This window comes from Tursiops truncatus, chromosome 9, assembly GCF_011762595.2.
Source record: "Tursiops truncatus isolate mTurTru1 chromosome 9, mTurTru1.mat.Y, whole genome shotgun sequence".
Classification (NCBI taxonomy): Eukaryota; Metazoa; Chordata; class Mammalia; order Artiodactyla; family Delphinidae; genus Tursiops; species Tursiops truncatus.
Genome location: NC_047042.1, coordinates 82,895,170 through 82,914,669, shown reverse-complemented (window position 1 = coordinate 82,914,669; position 19,500 = coordinate 82,895,170). Strand labels below are relative to the sequence as shown.

Sequence of the window (19,500 nt, the reverse complement as noted above, 5' to 3'; positions counted from 1 at the left end):
GCGCGAGCCCAGGGAGTGAGGGCCCAAAGAAACAGTTAATGGCTTGGGGCTCCTGCTTCAAGAAGAACAAGCCACTGCAGTAGTGAACAGCACTCATGTGGGGAGGACACAGATGGACGGGCACCACCACCCACCCTGATGTTTAATGTGGGATGCAGTTAACCCCTAGAAGGGGGACTCCGGAATAGAAGTTTTCAAAGTAGATCCCCCTAATCCCCCAGGACAGCATTTTACAAAACTGATTCAACAGAGCTGCTCTGGTGATGGGGGACGGACAGGAGGCCCCAGCCTCACCCTAGCACTCCCCTTACAGGGCTCCACAGCGCCAAGGAGCACAGTTCAAAGATCACTGAGCTTGAGTAAAAGCACCTCTGCCTTTTACAAAGCAGAACAAGCCTCCCCGAAAGAGAATTCCTAAGAGGCTAAGTGTTCCTACAGAGATGAACAGTTCCACTTCCTGTTGCCACTTTGTTACTATTTATTGAATGAGGCAGTAATAGACAGAATGGAAAACGACACAGAATCCATGCTCTGCTACTGGGGTCTTGCTTTTCTTCTTCTTCTTCTTGGCAATTTCTCAAACTATTAGGAGGTTATTTCACCACAAAGGAACACGGACTTTAAAGCCCCTGGACAGTTTCACAACGACGATAAAAAATAATAATTAAAAAAATAACAAATTGTAGAACTAGGGCTGTTTTATGTAAATTTCCCCTCCCTCCCCCATTACGTACAGAAAAAAACATACAAAGAACATTGGATAGTTTTATATAAAACAAGCAAATACAAGAATCTGAAACTTTTCTCAAAGGCTGAGCAAGATGTGAAGAATCTTTTAATGTTGCATTAAAAGAAAAAAAACATTAAATACACTATCACACATGGGGGGCCCGGGAGGAGGGAGGAAGAGTTGTCCCTGTACTCAAGGAGCAGAGATTTGGCCTGTCAAAGTCAGGTGAATTTAGCCGCTGGAGACTTGGGGCTTGCAGCTGAGAAATCACAGAATTTAGTTACAAGAACACCCAGACCAATCAACACCTGTGAGAAGGAAGCTGTGCCGGGACCCAGGCCCAGCAGGATGCACCTGGGAAAACTGCAGGGTTCCTTCTGAAACAGGGCCTGATCCAGGAGTGCAGGAAGCACCCGCAGCCCTCTCTCTCTAACTTCCCCCAGCGTGACGGCCAACCTTCCACGAGCCAGGTGCCCCCGTCAGTTTCAGTCTCCTCTGTTAAGCTACAGAAAGTTACAGGAAAGGAAAAAATTGCTCCCATTGGTGTAACCTGGTCTTTGAAGATTTTTCTCTCCCTCCTTCCTTTCCCCTTCCAACCCCTCCCACCCCCCCCATTCTCTCCCCACCACGCACACACTCACAAGCACACTTAACACGCACGCACTCCTCAAACCCTTAATACTTCTGTTACCTTCAATTCATATACACGACCAATTCAGGACTGACCTTAAAACCAAAGTGACATGTTAATAGTCATGAGATCAAGAAGGTTTCCTCGGGAGGGGAGGAGATAGGAGGCTGAGGAAAACCCTCTCACCCCTGCCTGGGAGTTTTAAGGACGTTCACTTGCCCGTGGCAAGGTCAGCACCTGGGCCAGCCCGAGGAGCGTCCCAGCTGCCAGACCACGAGGCCCTGGACCCTGCAAGCACAATTTCTGGACCTCACCCCATTCTGGAACATCCTTCCTCAGGCAAGTCCAGCAGGGAGAGTTCTGGGTGGCCACTGGGAGGCAGCTTTGGTGAAGGGCATGGTCACCTCTGCCTGAGTTTGTCAGTAGCTCAACGCATGACCCTGGTATGAACAAAAACCGGTGGCTGTGTCTGGCCACGTACCCAACACCCACTAAACTGGGTGAATTATTTTTTCCACAGCTCACCTTGATCTCATACAGATAATTCCATGCGGGTTTCATACATACATTATATATATATATATATATATATATATTTATATATATATATACATATACATACACACACACGTATACACACACACATATACATACACACACACATATATATACTTTATATATATATGTAAATGCGTATATCCATATGTACACATATACATATATTCACACTCACACATACAAACACGGAACTATACACACGTTTTCGCAGAAAGTAGTCCTTGCCACAATTTGGCTTTTTGGGGACAGTGAAATTGACAACGCAGTATCTTGTTCCACCAATCCCAGAAAATCAAGAGTGGTGCTTTAAAAAAATGCAATTCCAAAATCCGCTGCCTTTCTTCCTTTTTAAAAAAAAGGTTAACAAAACTTTTCTTCCAAAGTCGAGAGACTTAATTTCATTTGATTGCACCTCTGCAAACGTGTAAAAAATTTTGAAGTAGACTAGAAAACGATGCCATGATATGGCTGCATGTCACTGTTCCAACGTCACCACCTCCACAGCCTGGCCGTCCATGGTGACTGCGCTGTCCGATATCCTGGTGGTCACAGGGGCCATGGCCACCTGCACCGGCCCATTGCCCTGGGCGAGGCTGGTTACCACAGTCTGGTACATGCTCACAGGGATCTGGACCAGTCCTGGGGAGACAAGGGGAGACGGTTGGTGGGGATTGGGTGCAGCTTCCCAGATGCTGGCTGGACAGGGCAATGAGCTCCAGCCCTCAGAGTATCACTGTCTGCAGCCTCAGGTAACTGCACACCCACTGTCCAGGCACGAATACAACCCTTTTCTCACCCCATTTTAATTCTTTAAAACAGACTACCAGGAAAGAAAATTTGGAGAAATTGTAGAAACATGCCTCAGAACAGGGCCTCCCCAACTTGCCAAGAGATGACCCTGCCTGCCGGCCTACCTTCAACTTTAGGAAGCATACACAGGCCCATCAGGTGTGAATTCTCCTCTCAACAAGTCCATCTCTTCTGACTGCCTTCTTCTCCAGGAAAGGCCACCATTAATTTTCTCTGATATTCTGCTACACTGACTTCTTCAACCCTCTGGCTGCCTATGCTCGTTTCTCTCAGCTTGAAAAAACTTCTCCCTCAATCCTTTCCTGTCTTCTGGCCATTATCCCTCTCCTCAGAGTCAGCTTATTTAAAAGAGAGAAAAAAAAAAAAGCCTAGGTAATTAGTTTTCTGATATTAGATTTCATAGACCAGTAAAATTTTTAAATACGTTCTGGGGTCAACTTTAAAAAAAAAAAAGACCTCCAACTACCTCCTAATATCACTATTATTTTAGAAAGGAGGGTTTAACAGAAAGAAAGGAGGAAGCAAATAATTTCAGAAAAGGGCAGTCCTCCCTAAGAAAGGAAAGTTGATAATTTTATATAACATTAAAAAAAAGATTTCCAATTAAATAAGACAGAATAAATGCACATATAAAATTCCTCTTCCTTCTAAAATAAAAATTATAGTGAAGGAGGAAAAAAAGATATAAATGAGGGATGTCAACATATTTCTGGAAGATGCAAAGCAAACGTAAAGGCGTTCTGACTTATCAGAGAAGGGGAAGCTGCAACTCCTGTGTCCCAGAGAGCTCAGGACATGGAGGCTCAGCCACTGCAGAACGAGAGGAAGAAGCCAAAAACAGGCGTTAGCTGACAGCTTGTATTCAACTGACTGGACCAGCGGGTCCCACCAACCCCAACACCCAGACCTTTGTTGACAGGACATCTGAAGTTCACCCACTGTATTGAGAAACTGACCCGGGGAGGCTGCAGGGAAGACCTACGGTGACATCTGGTGGGTGGGGAGGTGAGGGGAGGGGGGTGCGGAGACAATGAAAAACCTGGCTTGCGGCCCTAATATTTACCACCCCAAGGCCTACAGGCCACCCAGCTCTGCCCTGCATACCCCAACTATCAGTGTTTCAGTGTTTCACTCTTAGGGAACACAGAGGGAACAGAGACGATGTGGGGAGCAGAAAAAAACAAAAACGAATGCCCCCAAACTCTAATATCTTCAGAGAGAAAAGGCTTGTATCATAAAAGTGGACAGCTTTATTAAAAAGGAATGAGAGAAAACTTCTTTAAAAATCAAATAGATGAAATCCATGCCACAGAAAGATCAGAAGGTTAAGTCAAAGAAATCTAGAGAGCAGGAAAGGTTAAAAGGTGGAAAGCAGGAGACCTTAAGAGGTCCAAGCTCTGATAAAAGAGAATTCCGAGACCAGAAAAAACAGAAGGTAGGAAATCATCAGACATGTTGTAAGTAAATTTCAAGAACTGAAAAATGTGAGTTTCAGATTGAAAAGGCCCACTAGGTGCCCAGCAGGACAGATGAAAAAAGATCCAGACGCTAAGACACAGCTTTGCAAAATTTCACAACACCAGGGATAAAGCAAAGCTCCCAAAAGATTTAAGGAAAAAAAAAAAAATCGTCATATACAAAGAACTGGAAATCATAATATTGTGGGACTTCTCAAAAGCAAGCCTGGAGGCTAGAAGATGATGGAGCAATGTTTTCAAATGTCTGAGAGAAAATGCTTTCAGCCTAGAATTCTCTCTCCAGACCATATATGAAGTGACACCCAGGTCAGTTAAGCGTGGGGGCAGAATAAACACATCTGCAGACTTGTACGGGCTCTAAAAATTGGCCCGCCACGCACACTTTCTTTCGAAGCTCTGAAGGATGTACCCTACAGAAACGAGAGAGAAAACTTAAGAAATAAGTGGCCGTGGGGTCTAGGAGACAGAGAATCCACTGTAGGGAGCGTGGGGGCAGCAGGAGGGCCCAGGAAGGGGGCTGTGCAGCACGTCTGAGAGGACAGGGGGGAAGTGGCATGAGCTCGTGGGATAAAGTACCTCGAGGGGTCTTCCAGAATTGGGTAGAACCGGTGATTACTCCTTAAAAAGTAGAAGAAAAAAAAAAGCAAGGATTAACCATACCCACTCGTCTTGGCAGTGAACAATTTTTACGTTTATAAAATTTTATGTTTCTAACAATATAAACATAGAAACTGAGTTATCAAAAATTGATAACAAATAACGTCTCAACTCAAGACTATTGTTTAGAGCAATAAAGATACATACCAGAAAAAAGAGCATGAAGTGTTGCCCTTGGGGTACAAATATTTTTTTTTAAAGGCTTTTAGTCCTTTTTGTCATTTAAAACTATATATCACTTTGATGAACATAAAAATTAAAAAATTTTAACAGAATATTTCCTAATGCAAAAAAAAATCAAACATAAAATAAAATGTTATTTTACAATGTCAAATTGTATCTAATTGTTTTCTAGGGGTAAGTGTTGCCAGTTTAGAAATAAGTATTCTATGATGCAACCTGAAATGGGGCTTGAGGTTCTGCTTTGTCGACATTTTTGGAAATCCAGGCTCACCCTGGTGTGTGTTAATGGAAATGCAAGGCATGGCCCACCATCCTCACACTTGAGATGCTGGGACCTAAAAGGAGGAAGGAGGAGGCCAGCTCAAGCAGGCTGAGGGGCCACGGCACACACTGGCTTCAGAAGGCTGTCGGGTTCAATTTCTTTCATCTAGCCCTTTGCAAATGGCTCTTACATGTCTCTAATCAATTCCTCTTTCCATTCACCCCCCTTCCTGCCACCTGTTATGTTTCTATAACTCGTCATTCCCCAACCTCAAATTTTCAAATCCCCTGATGTTAAAAAGGTTCACAAAGCCTATAATAAAGTTCAAATGTTGGGTATGGTATTCAGAACCTCTTGTGATTTGTCCAGTCTCATTTCCCTTACTCCCTGTGCTCTGGGTATCACCCTGGACTATTCTCAGTTCCCCAACATATTGGTCACATTCCTTTCTCTGGGCCTTTGCTCAAGTTGTACACTAACTAGAATTCCCTTACTGCCCACTCCTTCCCCTTTAAAACCCCTCTTGGAAGCCTATCCCAGCCCTAGTCAATACTGATAGCAGCCTCCTTGGGGTTCTCAATAACCACTCGACAGTGGGGTATAATCTGGCTTGGCCCAGTTAATGTATGTAGATAGGCCTTCCCACTAGACTGAAGGCTCCTTCAAGGCCAGGCTTGGCTCTGGTTCATGTTCTATTCCCCACAGTATGAGGTACAAGGTGTGCCAAACACTGGCATCAACACGGCCTCAAGGGCAGCAGGCCAAGGGACTCTATTGTTGGCCTCGACCAACATGCAGCTGGGCTCTACTCCCCAGGGTCTAGACTCCAGGCATGGGCCTGAGTGTATCTGAAGACCAAATGACCCCCTTCCATCACCCCAGTGTATCTTGATCATCTTCACTTTCATCCTCTCTTCTGGTCACAACAGAAAAAGTTAGTGAAATAACCCAAAATGCCCTGTGGCAAAACCAGGACACCTCCAAAGAACCCACATGTTAGTAAACAGCAACCAAAACCAGAAGCAAAGATCAGTCTCATTTCACTGTTGTTGCTTATGGGCTTGATTCAGTTCCAGAAGCTCCAAGCTTGGGGAACAAGCTACATAGTTTACAAATACAGTGAATACTATGGGTGGGGAGCTTCTTCCTGACTATGAGCGACCGTCCTGGGTTAGTGATGGGGTGGAGAGAACCTTGAAGAACTGTGAGACTTAAATCTCTTCCACCCTGGCTTACGATGTGTTTGGGTTACCTAGGGTGCGGGTCCATGCCCAACACTGTTGTTAAAACACTTTTTAGTATCGTGGAAGATTTTCCCCAAAATAAAATGGAGAAAGGTTCAAATGCAAAACTACAACACTGCTATAACCAGAATGATCTTTTGAACACAAACTGATCTTGTTGCACTCTTTTACAATTCTTCAGTGGTTTCCAATGGCCTGTGTGGGATGTAAAGTCCAGATCCCTTTGCAGGTATTTCAACCCTTCACATCAGCCCCTGTTGCTCAGTTCAGCCTGGTGATCCATGAATCCTCACCCACTGTACATTCCAGGCAGGTGAACTATTTGATTGAGGTTCTCTCCACACACACCTCCATGGTGTGCACACACTGTGACTTCTGCCTGGAATGACTGTCCCTGGCTTGTTCCTCGAATGGGCTTCTATTCTTCCTTCAATAGTCAGCTCCAATCTCTCCTCCTCTGTCTTAGCTCCTCTTTCCCCAAGGGCCCACAGCACTTTGCACTGGCATCCATGGAGGCAATGGTCATATTCTTTATCACTGTTTGCATGTCTTATCTCCAAGGAGACTGTAAATTCCTTAAGGGAGAGATGGAGTCTCCATACCTGAGTCCCTAGCGATCAGCAGGTGCTCAGTAAATGTTTTCTACACTCATGAATGAAACCTGCCTTCTGAGGTTTCACAGGTGTCCTCGCCTAGGGACTAAATGACTGAAGTGGGTGAGTCTTCAGGTGATCAGGCTGTTTCAGAATGGGAGCTCTCAGTCCAGAGAAAGCAATACAAAAACAACTACACTCAGAGCTCATCCAAATAAAACCATTTTTAAAGATTTCACCTTCTGTCCTTCACCTCACATCAGGGAAGGAGTAAATTTGACCTCTACAACTGGGTGATAAAATGACTCCCATACAAAGCTGTCTCGAGAGTGAGTGACTGGTGACAGCGACTACATATCTAAAAAGCTTCTCGGAGGTAGAAATTCCATATACAGGGTCATTTCGTAACCTCTAATGCCTTGAAATCCCAAGTCCGTTATTTTCTACATGCAGTTTCAGTCTACCTCTACCTTAAATAAGTGCATTACCATCCCATTGTGGGGATTTTAGAATCTCTCTCACACACACAGCCATTCTGACATGGGATTAGATTAAATCGACTCAGTGTCTCTGACCTAGCAGCCTTTATGTCTGTGGAAAGGGGGAGGGGGCTAGAGGCTTGGAAACCCAGCGTGCACTAAATCAGCGGCTGCCCTTGGAAGAGAGATGATTAAATGCTGAGGTTCAGTAATCAGGCCAGGATTGTCCCTGCATCTGCTCAGCCTGCCCCTGATTAGCCCTAATCTAGAAGGCGTATGTTAATCTAAGCTTGTATTCGGGGTCATTTTGATTGATTAGGCAACAGGAAGCCCCTCCCATTCTACTTTAAGGACTTGAAGTTCCCCTTCAAGAGAACTTCCTAGTAATAAGACTAGCACAATCCTAGTAATAAGACTCTCCTGGCATTTGTGCAGCACTTTTCAAAGCCCTCTCACACCCACTGCATATCACTAGATTTCTGCTAAGACTCTGTAGCAGTAGGCAGGGCAGGTATTCTTCGCTTTTGCAAATGATAGGCAAGTTCCTTTGGCAGAACTACGGACTTATAAAGGCACGTACTTAACAAAATCCTGAAGATTTTAGTACCCCAATCTCTAATACCCCCATCTTTCAAAGCTATAAGAAACCTTAGAGTTCTTCAGTTTAGAAAATCTAACCCCCCTTTTCTTTAAGTTCAAAAATAAACAGATAAAAAGTTTACTTAAACAAAACAAAACACGGACTGAGAGAGACTGAGTGACTTTTTTTCCCCCTCAAGATGACCGAGTTTGTGGTAAAGTGAAGCATCTGGGAGCCTTTGCACGCACTAGTAAGCCCTTACCATCGAACACTATGTCCAGCAGGGACCCAGAAGGGAGAGGACTACCCACTTTGGGCTCACTGCTGCCTCGCCTCTCAGGCTTCTTGGTAAGGTTTACAGAATTGGCCAAAATGGAAAAAGAGGCCAAAAGAGACTCAGGAACTTCACGTCCCAGCACAACGATTTCCTTGTCAAATAGCAGTCAGCCCCAAACCCTGGAGGAACTGCTGACTCCAGGACCACATTCCCCTGTAAAAGAAAATGAGACCTGACCCTGCTCTGTTTTTCTACCAGCTGGGTATCATTCTTGAACCCAAATGGTCAAACACACTCCTCCCACTCTTCTCCCACCTCAACAAGTGGCGATTACATCCTTCCAGTTGCTCAGGCCAGAAACTTGGAAGTCAAGCCATCTTTGACTTCTCGTGCAATTCATCAGCAAATCCTGTCAACCCTCCTTTCAAATATAAACCCAGAATTCAACCACGCTGACTGCCACCATCCTGGACAAACTCCTATCCTCTCTTGCCTGGACTACATTTTAGCTTCGGCCCTGGCCCCACTGCACCCTGTTCTCCCCTCCACAGAAGCCAGAGGGATCTTCTAAAACTTCCACACGAGGTGATGGACATGGAGGCACATTCTGAAAATTCAGACATTTGCTTGGCCTTGTTTTCTGCACAACAGGAGGTCATGAGGTTCTGTAGTGGTCTGTCTCTGATGGTGTCACCAGGGGAGGCTTTGTGGTAGACCATGGGCACCAATGAGAGTAAATTAAAGGTTAGTGTCACAGCCTTGCACACTCTGGATTTATCATTCATGAGCTGATCTACTCTATTCCTGACCCCTCGTGAGGTAATGAGTTTCGTCACTTACCTACCATGTAATGGATCTCTCTCACGCACGCGCGCGTGTACACACACACACGCACACACAAACATATGCGTATAATTGAAAGTTACTTAGGGGAATTAATTCATTTTTCCCAAGACTAACTTCTTTTAGTATTCTGAGATTTGATGAATAAATCTATACAGCACAGTTAGCTAAATCTTCTTGAAATATTGTTTGGCAGTGGCCACCCCACCACCTCTCCCTGCCTTTTTGGCGGCTCTCTACTAAAGGAAAAATAAAGTCCAAATAGCTAATAGATGAGGGATTACACCAGCCTTTCCCATAAATACTCTATATTACCCCTTCATCACAACCATATCTGTCCTCTCAGTATACCCTAACCATCACATGTATTTACTCAGGCAGATTCCTCTGGCCTAGAATTATCCCTGCCAACCTAGGTCCTGTTCTTTCAACGATTTCCCTGTCTTTCAGGGGTTCCCCTAGACACAACAGCCCACCAGGTTCTCTCCTTCAGGGGATTTGACTGCCTCACCATTCATTCGGCACCAGATCTTTGCTAACCTGTTTCCAAATAATTCGGTTTTCCCTATACAAATCTGCTTACTTAGATTGTTGGCAGGACTATGTCTTTGAATACTGAGCAACCTGAACATAGTAGATGTTAATAATTGAATATGACAATTGATCATGTTCTTCATGATTTTCAGAAACTTGATTACATTCCCATTAGCCTTGGCCTCTGCAGCCTGAAGAGGCTTAGAGCCTTTTACTCTGCTCCAGAATGAGTAGGATTTTCTCCACAACATTATTAAGGTAGCACAGCCAAATGCCATATGGTAGTTCAGGTGCATTTTATGTGAGGGTAAAATAGAAGGTTTTATTTCCATTAAAGGCTTCCCAGGCAGAAAAACCTACGTGTGAATCCTGGCTCCTTCACTTACTGGCTTGTGAGCCTCACTTTCCTCATACATAAAATGGTCATTACTAATTTCACAGCGTTGTTGAGAATTAGATGTGCTGACATAGATAAAGTCTGGCACAGTGCCTGGCACACAGTAGGTGTACAATAAATGTCAGCTGCTTTCAAAGATGACTTTGAATAAGAGGTTTGATGAAGTCTGGCTAGGGTCACAGATGTTAGACTAAAGCTCTCAGGAAGCAGAAAGGAAAGCAGAGACAGCACAGATCTCCTTTCAGCAGCAATTTGCTCCTGCCAGGAAGCACATCATTCGCCAAAGGCCTTCAAAGATGTAAAGATTAGAGATAAAAACCATGAAATCAGGGCAGATGGGCTGGCAGGCAGCTTCCTTTCTGAATGCAGCTATGGTCAGAACAGGCACTGGAACTGCACCATGACATATATGAAATAGCTGCTGATTCAGTGCATCAGTAAATAAAAAACCTAGGCTAAACCATTAATCAGTATTAAGAATGTTAAATATATGATCAGGGACAGTATGATATGATATCATCATGCTGATAAACTTCTAAACCCAAAAACTAATAACACAGGCTAGAGCCCAGTAGAGCACAGAGCTGCAGGCCTAGTCAGGGTCACCCAGAACCACAGACTGCCCTCCCCCCACCCCACTCCATGACAAGATAGAGCAGGACAGACGGCCTGAGGAAGAATGGGCCTTTCATTTGCCCTCACAATCTGGGAAACCTTTGGGAATTGTTGTTTGCTGTAACTGAATCTTTCAGCCCAAAGGCCTTCCAAGTTGGTCATGGAAATATCTTTAGCTGGAAGAAAAATATTGATAGTTGTGAGAGAAAAACAGCTAAACAAATAAATTATCAAATAAACACAACAGTTGGTGGAAATGCAATAATTCTTAAAGCCCAAAGGAAAAATTCACAATGTAATGCCTTCTGTGGCTTATGGACATGAAAGCGAACTGTATGTATCAATATTAGGAAAATGCTGGCTTAAATGGGGAACCAGAAGACTGTGACTGGAAGGGATCAGAATAAATAAGAAATGAAACCATGTATTGTATCACCTAAGTCACTTCTGCAGTTTTTAAAGAGCCATCGAGGGTATCTATAAGTGTTTTTAGGGGTGACAGGCAGGAGGGAAGTCCTTTAAAAAATCTTATCTTCAGGTCTGGAAAGAAGTTTACATCAGTGCCTGACATCTCAGGAAAGCCACTATTATATGAAGAAAAATAGGCATGTTGTGTTCTGGTATAGAAATGGGAGAATATGAAGGGAAATCAGGTAAAGAAGCTAGTGCAGTAGGCAGGTGGCAGGCAGATAAAGAGGCTGAGAATAACAAACATGGACCAGATGGAAAGAGGACAGACGAGGGCGAGAAAAGGAAGGTCATGAAAAGAATGTCGATATCAAATGAAAAAGGAGCTCCAGGTAACCCTCATAATAGTAAGACAAGGGGGAAACAGAAACAGCATTTCTCTCCCAGTGGTTCTGTTTCTGTTATATTAGCTGCTTCTGGGACATTTAATCTTCCTTTTCCGTGTTCTTTAAGTCCGTGGCTTTTGAGGGCATTTGAGGGATTTATGGATTAAAATATGTATTACATCTGGCAAGTACTGAATATTCTCATGAAGCCAATAGCAGCCTCACAGGTACCCTGGTGTAATAGGCACTTCTCAGCATCCAAAGTTTTCTCCCCTCTCTCTGGGTAGGACAGTGTCACTGTGTCCTTAGCCTTGATTTTGCAGACCACCAAGAAAATCCTCTTGCCTGTATCCCATAAGCCAAACGTTAAATGTGAATTCATTTTTACTTTATTAGTGAATGTATTTCAAAACATATTTTGGAGATATAATTTCACAATTCCCTCTTGAAATTACTGAAGTGCCCAAGAACATTAACGAAATCAGGGTTTAGTGCTTCAGAGTTCAGAATCACCATGGTTTATATCCTGGAGACTGAACTCCCAATGTGAGATTGAACAAGCCGACTCCAAGGCCTGTTGTCTGACCAAGAGGGCTTTAAACTGAAAATGGCAGGAGAGGAAAGTGTTCAGCTAAAGCCTGTGGGACATGTATATGCTAGGGAGGACATCTGATTAGAGATGTACAGAAAAGGGCAGGAGCTATACAGTAAATTTCCAGAGATCACTGGGAAGGGAGAACACCCAAAGTCTCCAAAGTCTATGTTGTGGACAGGGTGTGAGCAATATGTGAAGAGCTGATATCTTTAAACAGGAAATAGAGCCCACATGACAGAAACCTCAGGAGAAAGCTACCAAGCTGTTTAAGAGTTTGCAATAGTCAGGTGTAGAAATGAATACGAGGGCCAATCAGGAGTCATCCAGAGTTAAGAATGGAGAGTTATTTATTTTTCTGTTATTATTTTCAATTTTTTTATTATGGAAAATTTCAAATAGGCGCAAAAGGAGAGAGACGAGGGTAAGGACCCCCATCCCCAGCCCCATGTGCCCAGCATCTGGCCCTTGCCTCCTCTATCTGAACAGGGAAAGATGGAGGCAAAAGACTTCCAAAGATGCTCTCCTGATTCTTCAAGCCCTCACTTAGCCCAGTCTGTAGAGCACCATTTAGAAAGCAAGCAAACAAACATCACTAGAACTTTCTAAGAGCATGCAAAGGGCAGAATTAAATTTGCTTTAAGCAGTAAGACACCTGAAGACAGCATACTGGAAAGTGGAAATAAACAGTTATGGGGTTTGACGGTCGCAAAGAAAGAAATCTATCTTATAAACTTCATTTTAATCGATTATTTATCCTGCCTTTCCTACCTGGCCTGTATTTAGCATAACCAAATTGTTAATGGGAACAAGTTCTTTATAAAAGAATTCCAGCTAATAAAGGCAGAAGGAATAATAACACTAGAGAAATCACTATTTTGAAACTCTTGGTGAAATAATGGATCTACACAAAGTCATCAATGGTTACTAAAACCATTAGGTGATCAGGTGATGAAGAGTGTAGAACAGAGGAATCCCACCACCCAGGCAGGATGCAGCACCTGGAAGGGTATAGCCTCCTAGTTACTCCACCCTCTAGCCGCTTCCTTCCTTCTGCAGAGATGAAGCCCCTGTGGCGTTCTGTCAGCATCCACTCGCAATGGGCCATATGCCATACAGAGGCTTGACAAGAACACAGAACTTTTAAAAAGCACTGAGCAGGAAGGGCCCCCAGAAAGTGGTGTGGAGAGGCAGCGGCAGGAAGACTGCCTCCACCCACACCCTGGTGCCTGGGCCACAAAGGTGTCTCTGACATCCACCTGTGGAGGTTTACAAATCCTTCGGCAAACATGCCAGCACAATGAGCGCCGATGATGCACATGTGTCTAAAAGCAGATCTTACAGTCGGCTCTTAGCTGAGCCAAAGGCAGGAGAGGTCATTTCCTCCTCACCACGCCGTTACACTGGAACTTATGATGTGCTTTTCTTGTAGCAGACTGACTTTCTTTCTTTCTTTTTTTAAACATCTTTATTGGAGTATCAGACTTACTTTCTAATTATGTCTTCTTTAAGCTAATATGAAAACTAATTTGTATTCCTTAAGAACACAGCAGCTGGCTGGGGGTGAAGGAGATGGGCCAGGCTTACCCTAGCTTCCTTAGAGAAACTGTCCAAGGATTTAAAATGTGTCATGGGTCATCTGCATACCAGATAATCTGTGTGTGGCAACTAAGAATTGACTATGTTTACATTTATAAAAGTGACAGGCCATTTCTGTCTCATAGGGCTGCTCTGAGGATAAGCAACATTATATTTATATGATTTAAGTTCCTGAGAAAAGAGGTACTATTATTTCATACAGGTTTTCTCCCAGGAGTCAAATCAACCATGTAGTAGCTACTAGAGGCAGACAAATGGAAGAAACAAGCTTAAAGGTCCTGCCCTTGCTCCCCAGAGGAGCTGAAAATGGAAGATGCCACCAGCTCAGTGCTCCACTCCCGGGAGTGTTGTTCACGCCCCACGCCGTGCACAAAATGAACAATCCATATACACGCTCTTGGCCCCTGAGTGTTCACACGCCCTCTTGTCCATGAGAAGCTCTGTTTAATGAGAAAAGAACTCTCAAGTCAAATAGCAGGGAGGGATGTGAAAGCTTAAGGAAGGGAAGGCCAGGAAGCAAGCCAGCTGTAAGTGGGCATTCCTAAAATTAAAGTCCTTTCTCATGGTTACAATTCATTATTATCATCATTATTATTGTTTTGTGAGGAGTGAGCAGGGGGTGGGGAAAGGACATGAGATTCTTGGAGGAAAAATAATTTTAAGGTGAAAAGACAAAACTTATAGTCAAGCAACATGGCTGGAAGTTGTTCCAAAAACATTCAGGCAACTTCCTTTTCCCCTTCCAGCAAGCCTGAAATTCAAAGTCCAAGGCTCACTTAAGCAGTCAAGACATTTCAGGAGGTACAGACCAATCTCTGAAACAGTCCTGTACACAAGAACTCACTGTGAAGATGGGCACACTGTATTTGTGCACTGACAGTAAGGTGGCTATAGAGTACTTGAAACGTGGCTAGTGTAACTGAGGAACTGAGTTTTTAATTTTATTTGATTTTAGTTAATTTCAGTTTAGAGAGGGCACAGCTCTAAAACCTTCCCAGAGCTTCCAGTGAGCCAACTCCACACCATAAGCATGCTTCAGTTGCACACACACTGTAGAACATAAGTGTTGCCTTTGTTTAGATGGAAACTCAATCTGAAATTGGATGCTCTGCACTTGCCTAAAATATATTTCCCTGGCATTCCTCTTATTTATATCGCAGGTTTTTTCCTTTGCTGCCCTACCCCATCAACTTATTTTAACATACCCTACCTCCTAGGCTTGTGGGTGAGAAAATTTATCAGCATTTGAGAGTACTATAGTATAGCTATACATTATAGCGCTACAAGTAGTAGGGAGAGGCTGGGCTGGGAAGAGTCAGAGAATTGCTGGACGCCTCTTTAGTGAGCCAATCTGATAGCAGCGTCTTTGTAGTCTCGCTCAGAGCAGTGTCTCAGTTTCCATATTTAGACCCCTTCAATGATTCTCAGATCCATTTGCTAGCTTTACAACGGAAAAGATGTTTTTACCAATTCTACTTTTGAAAATCTCATTTAGGCTCTGAAAATCTCTAAATTGGGGCCTTTCTAATAATGAAAATTTGGTATAATTATAATGTCACAGGCAATTGTGCTGACAAAGTAAAACCAATATGTCTCCTTGCTGGGCCTTTGCTCTCAGTCTGACCAAGAGGAGGAGAAAAGAGGCTTTGTCAGGAGCAGATACGCAGTGGGAGGCGCCGGGAAAGCAGATCTGCTGAATGAAGCAGGTGCCACTTAGACATTCACTTTACTGACTCCGACCACAACCTCCCTTTCATTTGATAGCCTGCTCTTGGCAGGAGGATGGGGAAAGAGCATCACACAAAAAGGAAGCACGTTCATCCTGTTCAGTTTACTGCCCTGCTAGGCTGCTGCTGCGGGGTTCTGCACATTTGCTCTTTATGAAGCAAACGGTAGAGCTGGGAAGTGAATCCCTGTATTTATACAGGTAATCTGAGAGGCAGAGGGCCCCAAACCATACTGGCTGAGCTGTGCAAGCTATTAGAGTTAATAACAGTGTGCTGACATTCCTTCAAAATCCTAATGGAAGCGTAAGTAAAAAGAGGAAAGTTCCCTTTACCCAAGAACCTTAAAAACTTTATTCTGTAAGAATTTTTCCTGTTATGATATTCTGTTCTTGTGTGAACAGTGATTAATCCCCTTTTTACATGCTCAATTAAAACCGTTTTTTCATCCACATATTGAATAGAAATGACTCCAGTTAAACTTGCCCAATTATGGCTCTGGATTTGGTATGCAAAAAAAAAAAAAAAAAAAAATCCCTTTACAGAATATTACCTGCAATGACAGGCACCAAGATTCTGTCTTGGTTACAAGGAGCTGGAATCATCTAAGACCAGAATCTGTCTTTCGAATACAAAGACTCAGAAAGATCTGGGGACCTAAAGGGAAGGAGAATGAGATAACGAAACATGTAACTTGGCCTTGAGGACACAGGGGATGGAGAGGATACCATGGTCAGTGGTATCCATCTGCCTGATGGCAGGCACCTTCTTGGGAATCTCTGCTCTGAAGCCCTGACCTGAGTCCTCTGCCCAGAATATCCCTGGCTTGTCAAGTTTCCCCAAGCTGAGAACACCTGATACAGTCAGACCAACCTGGCTTCACATGTGTGCTAATTCCCTCTGGGGCCCCAAGGAGCCAACTCTGAAGACATTCAGCTTTCAACATGTAAAGTATCTAAAAGCATCTGAAAGACATGGCCATGGCTCAGATGAGTACTAAGAATAGAGACCAAAGTATAGTGGTCATTCCATTGTAAAGGCCCTCTTTTTCTCTGCAGGGCCTAGATTAGCAATTCCTGGTATAAAATGATAAATGCCTGAGGCCACCCTGGTGTAGTGGAGACGACACATCCCCTCTGGACTTCCAGACTCTGCAAGGAGAAAGATGAATCTAAACATCACGACACTTTTTTTTTTTTTTTTGGCCGCACCATGTGGCTTGTGGGACTTTAGTTCCCCGACCAGGGATTGAACCTGGGCCTCGACAGTAAGTGTGGAGTCCTAACCACTGGGCCGCCAGGGAATTCCCCACAATGAGAGCTATTCTGGAAGGCCTTTTGGACTTCAGGAGGTCACAAGGAAGGGAGTAGGAAAGGAGGACAAGCTTCTATGCTGTGAAAGGGCTGGGTGAGTAACATACATAGGGCAGAGAACTGTAACTCCCTTTGGGCTCTAGAATCAAGAGCCCCATTACACATCTCCATGTTCCCATTTCTCAAAAGCAGCCATGTTTCCTTGTGAAATCTGGAATTCACCCAATGGTAATAGCTTCTTTCAGCCTGTAAGCCACCAGGCTCTGGATATTTAATTCTTTTTGGGGTCATGATAAATCCATTAGAGCACCTGACCTGAAGACAGCTGGAGTTGAGAAGAGAAATTTGCACTTGCGGAGCATCCAAGTGGAAATGGCCAAGTGGCCTAGGTCATGAATAAGGCGACGAGGAAGTGGGTGTAGGTGTTGCCACTGCCTCCTGGCTCAGGTTTTCCTGCTCGGAACTCTGCAGTGCACAAAAATAGGCCAGTTCTTCTTGCAACCCTCTGCCCAGCTGTCCACTGGCTGCGGATTACTGTAGTCACGTGGCAGTTTTTTAGCAAAGGCTGGCTGTCTCTGTGCTGAGGTCACTGGGAAGGGAGGCTCATGACGCATTTCTGCTGCCCTCCCCTGTGCAGAGGGGCACAACTTGCCAGAAGACTACAGTATTCCTGCCACAGTCTTTAGATCGGCGCTGTCCAACAGAGCGTTCGGCAACGATGGAGATGTTCTGTATCTGTGTGGTCTATTAGTAGCCACTAGCTACATGTGGCTATTTAAATTTAAATGTGAATAAATTAAAATTAAATAAAAAATTCAGTACCTCAGGCCACATACGGTTATTAAGCACTTGAACTGTGGCTTGTGTGACTGAATAACTGAATTTTAAATTTTATTTAATTTTAATTAACTTGCATTGAAATTCAAATAGCCACATATAGCTAGTGGCTACTGTATGGGACACACTTTTATTTTATTTTATTTATTTTATTTTTAAAACTTTTTGGCATGGCTTGCAGGATATCTTAGTTCCCCGAGCAGGGATTGAACCCGGGCCCCAGCAGTGAAAGCACCAAGTCCTAATCACTGGACTGTCAGAGAATTCCCAGGACACACCTTTAGATCTTGGGTTTTGATGCCATTTACTTATTGGCTTCTGTTAAGATTCATCATGACACTGACTTCTAAAGTGAGCAAAATATGGCTATGACCATTCTTCAAAACAAGCCTGCAAAAACAGTGAGCCACATCAAGTAATAGTTTAATCAGATAAACAGTAAAGATGATTTTCATTTGTTTTATACCTTCTTTACTTTCTTGGTTGGGTGGATTGGCAAGATGGAGTGAAGGGGGAAAAAGGGAGCCCACAGAGGCAGTAGAAACAGTCCTGGAGATCTGGGTTTGGTTTCCAGTTTCACTATTTAGTAGCTGAGTGACCCTGGGCAAATCCTAGCTTTAGCTGCCTCTGCAAAACAGGGCTATAAGCTCTGTTCTACCCACCTTACTGGGTGAAGGTAGAACAATGCAGACTGCTTACTTAGTCAACTGCAAGGCAGCGGTAGTAGTAGTAGTAGTAGTAGTATTGATTAAAAAAAACAACACAAAAAACAAGAAAGGAAGAAAAGGAAAGGAAAGAATGTAGAAAGAAAAGAAAAAGATGAAGGCCCTAAATAATAATGCTTAACGCATACAGTCAAAAGGCAAATAAAGAGCAAAACTGAAACAGTTATTTTCCCGGTATGACATCTACCAACATGCTTCCCAGAACGAAAACTTCATCTCAGGAGAAACGTTAGCTGGCTGAAATGGGGAAAACCCTGTCTGCAAACAAAGTGTGTTTCCCAGAGCAGCCCGGGGAGGACAGGCTGCGAGGCGTGCTGTTCCGAGCGCTGCCCTGGCTACTGCAGTTCCCAGTGTGGCACCAGCTTCTCAGGCAGCCTCAGATGCAAGTCCTGTTCATGCACTCAGCCCTTACCCTTCTTCTTTCTGAGTCACAGCTCAGAGCTCTCCTTATCTTATTTGTTCTAAGAAGTAATCTTTTCAGGTCTCTGAAAAGTATGTCCCACTACCCCTCCGCTTAAAAACAAGACATGATTCTGAAGGGGAACAGTTGTATTACAGATGAACCTTCATGTGCTTTTTCTTACAGAACAGGAAATGCCTCAGCTTGGTCTGACTGACACCATCCTAGTATCTTAGCTTCCCTTCAGGTCTCCCTGTCAGTGGGAAAGAGGGCCATTTACTTTACAGGAGGGTGGCCTGCAAACCCAGAGTGCCATAGGCGCTGCTCTCTAGGGACTGTCAGGGTGCGGGGCTTGCAGCCTGGGACTCTCAGCTCACACTAAACACTGGTGCTCAGGAGCTGCCTGCTTCCAGTCCCGGAGGCACTGAACTCCCCGTCTTTGCATTAAAGGTACAGTATCAAAGAACACAACAGTTCTTTTCAAGCTATTATCATGCTTTAATGGTGACTGAATATGCACATTTACAGTAAAACTACACTTAATACCGTGGACACATTTCCTAAATTAATTTAATATTTACATCTCCACTGACTCATTTAGGAACAAGTCCTTATACTAATGTGTCCAGAGAATGAGGAAAAGGG

At 43.9% G+C, this 19,500-nt stretch overlaps 1 protein-coding gene across 16 annotated transcripts in view; it reads right to left on the bottom strand.

The window, feature by feature from the left end:
• Positions 1–454: 454 nt before the first annotated feature.
• Positions 455–19,500, bottom strand: part of NRF1 (nuclear respiratory factor 1) — a 137,302-nt gene continuing 118,256 nt past the window's right edge. For 7 of the 16 annotated variants that reach the window (XM_019924150.3, XM_019924097.3, XM_019924079.3 and 4 more), the window contains 2 exons: positions 4,784–4,825; positions 455–2,558 (listed from right to left, as the gene is read on the bottom strand). In XM_019924150.3, the coding sequence (XP_019779709.1) occupies positions 2,395–2,558; positions 4,784–4,825 (206 nt within the window). In that variant the 3' untranslated portion in view covers positions 455–2,394. Of the gene's footprint in view, positions 2,559–2,865; positions 3,540–4,782; positions 4,826–16,133; positions 16,238–19,500 lie in introns of those variants that run through there. The other 9 variants (XM_019924112.3, XM_019924155.3, XR_012334067.1 and 6 more) reach the window with 8 other exon arrangements.